This window comes from Neltuma alba, unplaced genomic scaffold, assembly GCF_004799145.2.
Source record: "Neltuma alba isolate B1F8T4 unplaced genomic scaffold, ASM479914v2 tig00005684_pilon, whole genome shotgun sequence".
Taxonomy (NCBI): domain Eukaryota; kingdom Viridiplantae; phylum Streptophyta; class Magnoliopsida; order Fabales; family Fabaceae; genus Neltuma; species Neltuma alba.
In genome coordinates, this window is record NW_021634197.1 from 1 (window position 1) to 13,292 (window position 13,292).

General features: G+C 30.8%; 1 protein-coding gene and 1 long non-coding RNA gene across 2 annotated transcripts; one reads left to right on the forward strand and one right to left on the reverse strand.

Moving 5' to 3' along the window:
* Positions 1-98: 98 nt before the first annotated feature.
* LOC114748316 (uncharacterized) lies at positions 99-1,919 on the forward strand. The gene is made up of 2 exons (XR_003740451.1): positions 99-682; positions 1,447-1,919. It is a non-coding gene; the product is annotated as an uncharacterized LOC114748316 (long non-coding RNA).
* A 6,872-nt stretch (positions 1,920-8,791) lies between these two features.
* Positions 8,792-10,860, reverse strand: LOC114748315 (WRKY transcription factor 71). Its single transcript, XM_028936683.1, has 3 exons — positions 10,287-10,860; positions 9,781-9,924; positions 8,792-9,413 (listed from the first exon to the last, which is right to left on the reverse strand). Exons 1-3 carry the CDS (start codon positions 10,811-10,813, stop codon positions 8,930-8,932), a joined length of 1,155 nt encoding a protein of 384 aa, XP_028792516.1. The 5' UTR covers positions 10,814-10,860; the 3' UTR covers positions 8,792-8,929.
* Positions 10,861-13,292: the final 2,432 nt, after the last annotated feature.

The window sequence follows — 13,292 nt, forward strand, 5'->3', positions numbered from 1 at the left end:
GGAAAACAAGGTGAGGGGGGATTTCTTCATGGTAATATTTTCTCGTGCACATGCTTGAAATTTGGTCTGGTCTCTTAGGAGTTGGCTTGCACTTGTTTGGAACTGACAGGTCACAACTCCATGTATTGTGCAATCTCTGTTTAGTCTAACCCTTGTTTCCTCAAAAACATCGCAGGGAATGTATTCTATGCAAGAATGGATGTGGAAAGATAAGCCAGCAGGTGCCACTTCTCCCTTATTTCAATATTTATGGTGTTTATGGTCTGCTGCCAATTAGTGGGTTATGGTGCTAAATCTCAGCGTTACTATAAATTTAACTTGGCCATTCTGTTTTTTGACCGATGAACCTTCACAACCTTCATGATGGAGCGAGTCAGATTTACATTTTTTTTCAAAGGCTTATCGTTGTTATAGTTATGAGAGCTCAGATGACGAGGGGAGTTTAGAGTAAGGGTGGATTGTGAATCACCATGCCTATGGATGTGCTTTAAGAGTATTTATTATTGCTTACGTCTCACTTTCTTCCTACTATGATCTCCAGAAATTCTGGATCTGACATTTATAGTTTCTTGACCTGCAGGGATTTAAAAATGCATGTTAGGTTGAGCTTTGAGGTGGTGCACTGTAAGAGGCTGCAACCTTGAAATGGCTGAGGAACAGAGCCTCTAATCTGATGTTCAGGGTAGGGGTTGTGATGTGACCTCTGAGCAACATGAAACATGTCACAAAAAGAGTCCATTTTGCAGCCACCATTTCCGCCATTTGAGAATTCTATCACTGGCTTAGGACTAGAAAAGCCTGCTGGGGTCATTCTATTTAACAAAATAAAATTCCTCTACAGTCTTTTATGTAACATAGTTTTTCTCCGTAAATTATTATATTATATTATTATATTATTATATATCTTCAACATGGCTAACATCAAGCCTTTGCTATTCCCAGCCAGCTATATTGCCAAAATAATTCTAGTGAAAGCGGTAAATATTAGTTGCACTATATCGATTAAACCAGCCAACAAGCTATTAATTTATTAAAATTTTTATTGGCCTGTTTTATAATTTACTTATTCATCGTGTTCCCTTAAGCCTTACGTTGGCATTCGGCCTTCGGTTCTTCAAGATGGATGCTCCGCCGTTCTCTTTTTCTTGCATCAAGTTTGAAGAATAGTTTTGCGAATTCTAGTTCAAATTTAATGTGATTTTATCCCTACGATATGGGTGTCTGGAGATTTTTCTTCCTTCTGTGAACTGAGAAATTTTGTTTGTCAACAACTATGGGTAAATGGCTGTTAAGCTGACGGTGAATTGATTTGGTAAAACAATTAAAATTAAACGGAAGCTCCATTCCACAGCTATCTTCATTCTTCAAATACTCAACCCAGACAAGTTAGGCTCAAATTGGTTAATTAATCAAAACTTAATTCCTTTTTTCTGTTTGCCTATACAGGACATGATTAGATTGTTTGGAACTCAGAATGAAGCAGAAAACCAGAAGACAAGAAGAATCTATTGCCGGAGACTCTTTCTTTGCTCTCATGTTTGCTGGGTCATATGGAAAGGACAAATGTAACAAAATTTATGTCCACCTTAGTGACTCAGAATTATTGAAGATATGAGACTCCAATCTCTCAAGAACCTCCTCCATCCCCAGCCACACCGTCCCTTCAACTAAATGGTACCCTAGTTAGCTAGTTTGTACATTTTTCTGGCCTTTTTTTCCGAACGAAAAAAAAATTAAATAATATTTTCGTTTCAAAAATTAGTTATGTATATTTTCAAGTAAACAAGAATGTATGTATTTGTAAAAATAATGAGTAAGGCATAGCATGGTTGCTAGATGGTTGGGTAATTTCCTAGGTTTGAACCCAATTGCGTGTATAGAAAAGACCTTATTGGGAGAGGTAAAATTCATTTTAGTGATCTGCTCTGGGAGGATTAGTCTCGACTGGGTGATATCCATTGATTTCTAACCAAAAATTGATTTAAAGAAAAAAAAACACTGTTTTCCCCTTATTTGTTTTGCTTATATGCATTTTAAACTGTATGTGAGTTCAAAAAGATAACCCAATTCTAACTTAGTATTGGTTTATCGTACTGTAATTGTGGAAGAGGTTAAGTAGTCATGTTTACATCTTAAGTAAGGAATAATTTTAAAAAGGTTTCTTTTTCTTGTTTACCATTAGCAAGCAATCTATTTGTTCTTTTTGGAAAATTTATAACTATTCCTATCTGACCAACCCCATCAAGGAGAACCACATCTATTAGGTTTTTTTTTTATAATATTATTCGTGACTTTTCAGTTGTAATTGTTGATTTTTGATGCCATAAAAGCCATTAGAAAAGCTTTCAGATTATATATCAATCTTCCTCATACATGACTTCTTTTAGCATCTGCTGAAAGCACTTTTGCCGCCTAGAAAATGAGAAGAATAAGAAAACATCTTTTCTTCTGCCTATTCATGGGGAAAAAGGAACTTATAATTAGTCATTATAAAAATCAATTTAAAATTTATATACACAAGGCAAATTAAATTATACATTACCCTAACATTTTAAAATTTTAGAGTGTAGATAATTTTTCTCATTATAAAATACTGACAACTAATCCCGCTAAAATTTTACATTATTTATGCAAATAACTCTTTTGTTGTTAATTTAATGTAATGTTATTTACAAATGTCTCATTAGTGAAATAAATTATTACTAATTAACGGCAAGAGATTATCTATACAATTTAGCAAATTAAAATACTTCTTTATCAAATTTTAAAAATAAAAGCGGCTATCGTGACAAAATAAAATTGATGAGCTGAGCACCAGAGAAGAGTTGAAAACTTTAGTTAAAATTTGTGGAATGTCAATATTTTAAAAAACATTGAAGATTAAAAACTTATTCTTGATCAAATTAAAATCATCATATAAGTTAAAGCGTAAAAAAGATAATGACATTCTTGAAAATGATTTACAAATATTTTTATTGAATTTTGTAAAGGACGACTGATTGGTAAGATTTTTGTTTTTTGAGTAGTGATCGGTAAGATTTTATAAATAGAATCATAATATAAAGAGTGTATAACTTATTTATAATTTCATATTTTATTTGATGTTTTTTAATTTGTTCATATTTTATTGATGTTGATGTGCATGATTGACATTGATTTTGTGAAGACACTTTAGAGAGTGTTCCAATGGTAACATATAAATGCATGCTGTTGTCAGCCATATTCTGAAACTTGCAAAGTAAGAAAAGAATAAAGAAGCCTGCGTGTTGAAGGAAACCACTCACCTAAGTTCCCACCAATTTTTCATCAACCAAACCTATTAATATTTGATGAAACCTATAAATCATGGCATAATTACAAGGGCTTTTAAAGGAGGATATATTAGCAATTTAGTGATGAAATTAGTTAAAGCACAAAATTCCATCACTAATAAATTATTGATGGTTTTTTTTGTGTGTGACAAAATTAGAAAAATCTATTACTCATAATTCCTTTTATATTCCCCTAGTTGGTGCATGTATTAGATTGCTTAATTTTCATATATTATGTTTTAGATATCGATTTATGCCTTTATTTTAACAATAATTAACATCCCATATTCAAATTATACCATTAGATTGCATATTATCTCTTCATTAACCAAAGTACTATATATATGTATGTGAATTCTCTATTCCACAGATTCTGTGTTTTAATTTGAATATTTTGTTATATATTACAATATTGATGGATAGATAAATAGCGTAAAAAAAGGGATAGATGGCAAAAATAATTTTTAACATGAGGAAAAGATGTGAATTTCAAACTTAAATATATCTCTTGTGTTATTTTCTCGTCAGATATATGGACAGAGATTATTCGATTTAATCATAATTTAGCATAATTTTAGAGGGAAGTGCGTGTTGTGAATTTCATTTGAAATATATAGGTTTGATTATGGTTTAGACTGTCTCATTATTTTGTATCTTCGTATATGATTTTTTTTTTTTTTGAGAAATGAAAGGGTATATTTTTTATGCATTATATTTCCTTTGAAATAAAAGATATTAAAATTTGATTCAAAAAATAAAATGGTATAATCAATTAAATTCAATTTAAACAGGAGAAAATTTTAGGTAGAGTTGTTCACAGGTCAAGATGCTACTCAACCAATTAATAATTTGTCCGGATTTTGGTATATATGGTATAAGAAGACAAAAAAAAAACTTGAAAAGATTTAACAATAAAAAATTATTTATTGAAGCTTCTCTTGAAAAATGTTAAAAATAGTGGGATAAGACATAAAAATAGAGGCTTATTTAGTTTCTTGACATAAAAATACAGGCTTATTTAGTTTCTCATTTTGAAAACAATTTTTTGTTTTTTTTTAAATACTTGTTTAATAATTTGTTTTTACTTGGTTGTTTTAAAAACATAAACACAGTAACATGTTTTCAAAAAACTAAAAAAACCAAAACAATTTGAGATATTTCCTTATTTTTATTTTTATATTATTTTTTAAAAAAAAATTGGAGAAATCTTCTTCTTTTCTTAGTTTTTGCCCACAATATATCACTTTCTGGTCACCCCTTGTTTTTGTATTTTTTGTTTCGAATGTGATTTTTTTTAAAATAACTATCCAAACATATTTTTTTATTCTCAAAACTTATTTTAAAAAAACTATTTTATAAAACTATTTTGAGAACAAGAAAACAAAAGAAACATAAAAAGGCAAGCTCATAATATTGTCTCATTAACTAACGGTTCAATTCAAGACACACACAACTGTGTGTTAAGCAGGTGTGAAGTAAGAATCAACAAACACAATATATATCACTTATTAAATAATATATTTTTCTAAAATGTTTGTATAAAGAAAACATGTTTAATTAACCTCCCAATTCCATCTTTATATTCTATGGGATGTGTGGTAGAAAGCATGGGTTAAGAATATCAATCCATGTGACTGGTTATTAACAAGTTCATCGATTATATGATATAGCCTTGTCAGGGACTCATAGCCCATGAATAGGCCATGAGTTTTTTCTCATTACTTATAAGAGGTGTCATTGCCAACAAGTGGATCCCAATCCTAGATCAAAGGATGAACTTGATATGTACTTTAAAATAAATAATAATAATAATAAAAGAAAAGAACTCTGTTTTGATGGCAATGGATTGTTCTTGTTGAGCAATAGAAGTGCATATCTGTAGAGAATTAAATTGAGTGGATTGGATTTTTGAAGCATTTAGATTAGATTCTGAATTTGTCATGCCCAAGAGAATAATCAACTGGAGTTATTTCCATAAATGACCAAGACATAAAATTTAGAGAGAGAAAAATTATACTCCTCCGATTCTTAACATAAGATATAATTATTAAGTTGATTTTGGTCTTAAATATAAGACCTATTTCTCACATTTATTAATTTTTTTTAAAACCATCTTATTGATATTCTTTCAACCATAATCAAGTAGAAGGAAAAGAGAAAATATTAAGAAAATTGACTATAGTGTTTTAGGGAAAAAAACATGTTATATTTCTTATAATTAACTAATTTACCTAACTCTTTTAATCAAATCAAATCAGTTAAATAGATCTTATATTAAGAACCGGAAGAATACTATTTATAAATTACTACAAACATTATAATTCTTTTAGAATTTTATGTAATACAAAGGAATACATATATATATAAATTGCTTTTTTTTTTAATGTGGTTATCTGACTAGGTTATATTATTGAATTCGATACCTTATGCTTAAACAGTGAAGACTCCATATGAACACCTATTGGGATGTGTATTTGTGTATTGCTTTGATTATACTCCTTCGATTATTAAGATAAGATCTAATTATTAAATTGATTTTGGTCTTAAATATAAGACATATCTCTCATATTTATTAATTTTTTTAAAGTCATCTTATTAATACTCTCTCAACCATAATCAAATAGGAAGAAAAGGGAGAATATTAAGGAAGCTGATTATGGTGTTTAAGGAAAAAAAAACATATTATATTTCTTCTAATTAACTAATTTACCTAACTTTTTTAGAACTGGAAGAGTACTATTTATAAATTACTACAAACATTATAATTCTTTTAGAATTTTATGTAATACAAAGGAATATATATATATATATATAAATTGCTTTCTTTTTTTAATGTGGTTATCTGACTAGGTTGTATCATTGAATTCGATACCTTATGCTTAAACAGTGAAGACTCCATATGAACTCCTATTGGGATGCGTATTTGTGTATTGCTTTGAAAAAGCACACAAAGGTGAAGGTGATTGGGACATCATTGGAGAAGATACGGAGAATTTAATGGCTGGAAAGTTTAGGAATATATACACACACACACACATACATATATAGGAGACAAGTCACACCTTCCCTGTATATGAATGCTCCTTTCTTGCTCCTCACTTCTCTCTTATAATCATCATCACTTTAATTATTATGGTGCTCAGAATATTCACCTGCACCTCATCCTGTGGAAAAAACATGAACAAGCTTTCATCCATTTCGAATTTAATCTTTTCTTCTTCTTTTTTTATAATTCTTTTTAATGTTCACCTGTATCTGCCATGTTGCTTTAAGGTATTCTGGTTTTCTATCATGTCTCCATTGTCTCCCCAACTTCCTTGTACGAATGGGCTATAAATTTTCCAGAGATAGATTCACAACTTTCCGCAAAATCTTTATGAAATGATTAGATTTCGATCTCTTGCATTGCAAGAACCCTAAAAGTATCTGGTTTGATTTATCTCTGATCTCAAGCAATAACACAGTGCTGTAATAAGTTGTTAAAACAGACACACATGATGTAGATCGATCCCAACCTCGTAAAAATCGTATTTATTCGAATGAAAAAAATGGATAGAATTAGCTTATATATGGTATTTAAACAAACACAGGTGAATTAAATGGTATTTTCGTAACGATCCTGACAACCCATCAAAAAGAAAACGTTTTGGATTTAAACCTGACGTTGATATGCTTATATGCACTGTTAATGTTTAATTTGATGGTATGAAAACAAAAACTATTTTACCCTACTATGCTGAAAAATAATATAGTAATTGATAATGAATTAAGAGGGTTTATATTTTATCTTAATCGTTAAAATTAAAATCTTGTTTTATTATAATTTTTAAGTGAAAATAAAATGCATAATAAAAGTCATACAATCTTCTTCTTCCTTTTCTATTAAACGGAAAAAAAAAAAAGGACTTCTAGTTCTAGTCAAACAGGATGAATGTATAATAATTCTTTTAACATTTCAACAATATGCATGTGCACTCTTTTCAGTCAATATGAAAAATTATAAAAATATTTTAGATAATTGACCAAAAATAAAAAAGAAGAAGAAGATTTCTGAGATTAAAATTTATAATTCAATGAGAAAATACCCAATTACTTATGACACGCCATCACCGAGTGCAATTTATATAATTAATAATCGAATCTCATGAGATAATGAGGTTTAATTAATTAAGAATGATGAAATAGACATTAAATTTGCTATTAACTAAAAAAAACTCGTGACAATTGATTAAATCTATCATATGCATGGATCATCCATTATATATATAAAACTATAAAATAATTATAATTCCCACACCAACCTTGAATAGAAGAAGTGATGTACGAGATTTTGGTTTGAGAATTTCACCAACACACGAACACCATATGAACACCTTAATTTTTTCCCCATTCCAACCACTTGGTATTAGAATTCAAGTAGGACTCTAACTAACTCGAGTCGACTTCCATACACACACAACTAATTTAGTAACTTTTTTAATTTTTCTAAAATAATTAATTAGTTTTTATATTAAGAATCGATAGTATAATAGTTAAATATACCAGATATATCATTAAAAATATATATTTAAAATAAACATGTCTTCATTTAACAAATTAATTTATATCTTTGATTACGCGAATCTCCGGCAGTACTTCACTTTTTTTTTTTTTTAAGAATAATCAAACCTGAGTAATAATTTATGTAAGATTTATACAGAAATTCTATTATTTATAAGTTATGACTAATATATGATGAGATTTGTGTCAAATTTAAAGGAAGTATCGGCTCAGTATAGTTTTTCTTAAATTGTTATTTAGTTCATAACTTTCACATTCTTAAATGTTTGGTCTGTTTTTCTTTCCACTCTAATAAAAAGACTATATCATATGAAGACGTGAACCCAAAATTAAAAGATTCAGAAGATTTCACCACGTGTTGTAATTTCACGAAAGGAAAATGCAAACCCTAATCATACACTACATCCGGTCCTAATTATAAGAGCTAACTGACTAATTTGAGGAGATCAAGAAAAGAAGTTAAGTTAGTTATTTGTAATAAATATGTGTTGTCTTCCTAAAATATCCTTGCTAATCAAGTATATTAGTTAGAGCTACTATTGTTAGAAGAACTACTTTGGGAAAAAATACAGAAATATGAGAGACAAAATAGATTGAGATCTCATATTTAGGATCAAAATAAAAATCAAACGAGGTCTTATATTAATGATCAGAGGTAGTATATTCCTATTATAGCTTTCTTTGCCAATTCAGTGTAAAACATAAACTTAATTACTATACAAGAAAGTGGAATATAATATAACAATGAATCTGTTATATCTTGTAAGCACAAGATAAGAAAAAGGCAAATAATTAGCAATATGTATAGCTATAAACCCAATAAACCTCTAGTTAATTATCCCAAAGAATAAACCTAAAGAAGAAAACAAGTAACTTAAACAACAACAAAAAACTAATTAGAAGTTAAAAGTCACAGGATATAATCAAAATCTAATTAGTCCTTCCATATATATAATTAATCAGACATTCCAGAGAGTACTGTTACAAATTGATACATGCATTAACCAAAATATATATGAATTATATATATAACAAATTTAGCTACCTAGTTTATTATATCACTGCTTTTCATCCTTGTTCATCATCACCTGCGATGGTACGAAAATGTCCTGAAGAAGTCCATTGTCTCTTAACAAACTACCTTCATCCATTCTAGACCCTAGTCCCCCAAAACCTGCTGATCTGTTACCGTTATGGTACGAGCTCAGAAACGACGTTGTCCTCGTCGATGAGTTCATATTCATGTAGCTGCCAGATCCAATACTGTTCAATATGGATGAACTTGAGTTGTACAACAATGGCGATGAAGAAGAGGACGACACGTTATTCATGCTCTGCTGCTGGAACTGACGATGATCATAATGCTGTGGAAAACCAAAACCACCACCGTACCCTACAAGGCCGGACCGAGTCGCCGCCGCCGCCGGACTTGGGTGCTTGTGCTGCCCCTCGTACGTCGTCACCACGATGGTAGGGTCCTCCGACGACCGCTCCACCCTCTTCTTCACGCCGCAACCAACCGTCGTGCATCGATAATAGCTCCTGCAAATCCACATTTTTCACTTCAGCTCACCATTTTCTTGCCCCGCAAGGAATCAAAACCAGTTAAAAACAAAACAAAAATGATAAGTTTTCCCAAAAACCTACATTGATATTGCTAAAGAATATATATATATATATATAAGCAAATCATAGTGAACAAAAACCAAACATTTCAAGCTTCATGCAGTGCCCAGGACTTGTCCATCTGGTCAGATCAACATGCCATAAAGTATATGGTTTGAAAAAATGTAATGTGTGTCGAACATGTATATAAATATGTGTGAAGGCATGAATATAGAAAAAGGTGAGATTTTTAGAGAGAGAAAGAGAGGCCTAGAGAGAGGATTGAGGTTGAAGGAAATGGAACCTGGGAAAAGGGCTGTTCTTGACAGCTTTCTGGCCGTACTTACGCCACCTATAGCCATCGTCGAGGTGATCAACTTCGCTTTTCGTCATGAACGCAAATCTTGGCTCTCTTTCCTTCTTTTGCTTCTTCTTTTTTGGTTTCACCCTAATCATAATGAGAAAACGTGCCATACTCATTTTCAATTTCTTCACTACTCACCAATATTCAATAATGCCTTTTTTGGCCCTTTTCGCTTTTCAAATAGTGTCAAGTTATAGTACTACTCAACAACAAAAACAGAACATAGAGCAGACCTTAACAACGCGAAGCACAGAGGTAAGATCCATAAGAAACCGATCCAACCTTAGATTTTCCGACATACTTAAATGCAGTCACCCGAAGTAAATTCAATTAATTTTAGACATCCGTCCCTTTTCTTCATTATTTATCAGAGACTTTGACAGAGAAGAGATTTATAAAAATGACATAACCATAAGTCAATTGTTGTTAATTAAATGAAAACTTACAGTTCCTTAGATTTGTCTTGTCCTTGGTCGCCTCCTCTTCCTCCGTCGTCCACATCTTCATCCTCTGCTTTGCAACTCTGCTGTTCTTCCTCCATACTGCCGTGGCCGCTGGCGGGGGCGGCGCCGTCGTTGGACGAGGACGAAAGCGAGGAGGAATTCGGGGAGGCCGGAGTGTTCAGCACCCCACCTGAGCTCGCCGGTGACGGGAAGGAGGACTGGTGGGCTACATCAGCTGCGACGGACGATGCCGTGGTAGTGGCGGCCGGAAGCCAATCGAACAAAGAGGGAGTACCGTAATCTTGGACACCCAGCATGTCCATGAACCCAAAGGAATTACAATTGCTGGTCTTGTCCTCAGGTTGATGATGAGGATGACGTTGATCGTAGGACCCAAACGGTGACGTATCGAAGAAGGTGGAGAAAGAAGCTTGGTTGATCAGAACATCATCAGAAAATGTCGCTGCCATGGCAGAAGAAGAAGAAGAAGACGAGTTGAAGTCTGGTGCTCTCTTGTGATTCTCCTCCATTGATTTCTAACTTAGGCACATATTCTTCATTTTTTTGTTCTGAAAAAAAAAATTGTTTCAAGTGTGTGTGTCGATATTGTAATTTTTTTTTAATATTTATTAGCGGAAAAATTTTGAGAAAGGGATAATATAGGGATTCTGTTATTCTCTTGTGTGTGAAAGGACTTTTCGGGTTGGGAATTTGGACAACAGGTTGGCGAAGGGAGGTTTCCCACCAGGGGGTGACCGGCACGTGTCGGTGACAGAGCGTCCGGAGAATGGCGACGCGACGGTGATGGCAATTAATGTGATGGAGGACATCGGAAGGGGCCCGCGGCTGCTCTACGCGTGTTGTTGACCGGTAACCGGATGGGTGTGAACGGGGGATTGTTTCTAGTTTTACACGTGGCTGCGAATAAAATCTTGGAGCATAGCTCTGGTGCATGTGATCCTGCCTCCTGTTCCCTATTCTCCTTCACCCTCATTCATTCCGCCCCTTCGCGGCCCATTTTTTATTTTTTATATTTGGTGATATATTGATAAACAGTTCAAATTTTTCAAAAAAAAAAATTATATTGATAATTATATTTTTCTTTCATTTTTCCTTGTAATTTTACCACAGATTATTTTTCGTCATCAAGTAAATATAGTATTTCGGTGGGCATAGAGGGGTGTGAATGCGGTTCAATTCTACTGTGATGTCTAACGGCAATGATTATTTAGGGCTCTATAAATAATCTCAGATAAAACAAAGTGAATAACTATGATTAAAAAGGAACAGTTTCAATGCTCATGTGAACATATTAAACTTATCAGATTTTAACTTTTTATATCTAGTTTGAACGGTCTAGATTTAAAATTTTTAATTAATTATTTTTAAATAAAAAAATATTTTTGTAAAGAATAATAGTTAAAAGATTATATCTATTCTAGATTCTATATATATATATATTAAAATAATTATTTTGAATAAATAAAAATTAAAAAAAACTAAATCTAAACCATCCAAATGAGATATGAATAATTCAGATCTGATGAGTTTACAGTGCTCATCAAAATGATGAGCACCAAAACTGGTTCCGATTAAAAACTACTCTGTTTGGTTCAAAACATACGATCAACTTTATCCATTTATGTTTATAAAAAGAATTGATTAAAATCAATTTAAAACAATAAACATATAAAACATATATTTTTTCTCAAATATATTTTTATTAATAAAAAAAAGTAAAATATGCAATAGATAAATCAAAGAATAAAGAGAATATGCATAGGTAAAATAAAAAAAATCCATTAAATATTTCGACAAAAATAAATATTATCTTATAAAAAAAACCCTCCAATAAAATTTAACTTATATTTTAAATGGGAGAGTATAATACAGTGACGTCACTCATGGGAGGTAGAAAAATTGAGGATCTTCAACCGGAGAAGTTGACTATTCCAATATACTCTTTCTATCATTTTTATAAAAATATAAATAATCGAAATATATAGATTAAAAAAATTAATTTAATTAATTTAAAATAATAAATATAAAAAATTTTAGGATTAAACTGCAAATTTCTCACAAAAGTTTTCACTAAAAAATAATGGATATCCTAAAATTTATTTGGATGCAAATTTATTTTACAAGTTTAAAATTGTAGCAATTTTTGCCTCTTGCTATTAAAAAAATGACATTGACTATTAAAATAATAATATTAACGATTAATATTTTTATCAGTAGAAGATAACATTGTTACAATTTTAAACTTCTCGAACAAATTTACACTTAAAAAACTTTCAAATACCCCATACTTCTCTTCTAAGTAGAAATTTCTAAAACAAACTTATGTGTGCGCATCGAATTGATAAATAGTGATATTGAATTTGAAACCAACCTCATTGAAATTATATATACTACTTCCAAAATACCTCCGATTCTTAATATAAGAACCAGTTAACTAATTTAAATAGATTAAAAAAATTAATTAAGTTATTTATTTGTAATAAATAAGTATTGTCTTTCCTAAAATATTTTTGCTAATCAAATATATTAATCAGAACTACTATTATTATAAGAACCACCTTAAAAAAAGATAAATATAAGAGACAAAATAGATTGATGCTTTATATTTATGATCAAAATAAAATTCAAATAAGTTCTTATATTAAGGAGCGGAGGAAACACACGAAATCGAAAAACTATTATTCAATCCTTAGTATGAAGTCGTAGATATTTTCCCCCGAAATTAAAATTATTTTTCTAGAATTTACACTATGCTTAAACGTGAAGAAAAAATTGATAGAATGAAAAGGTTACAATGTATGAAATCTGGAAAAAAATACAGAATCGTAGACTTACTGATTTATTTTAATTTTTTATATTTATGGCATTATTTTATTATTACATATATTTCACATTATATAAACTTGAGCCAGCTGGTGATTTTGAAATATATGTATGATGAAGGGAGAGAAGGTAAGAAAATAAAATGAATGCGCAAATAAAAAAGCC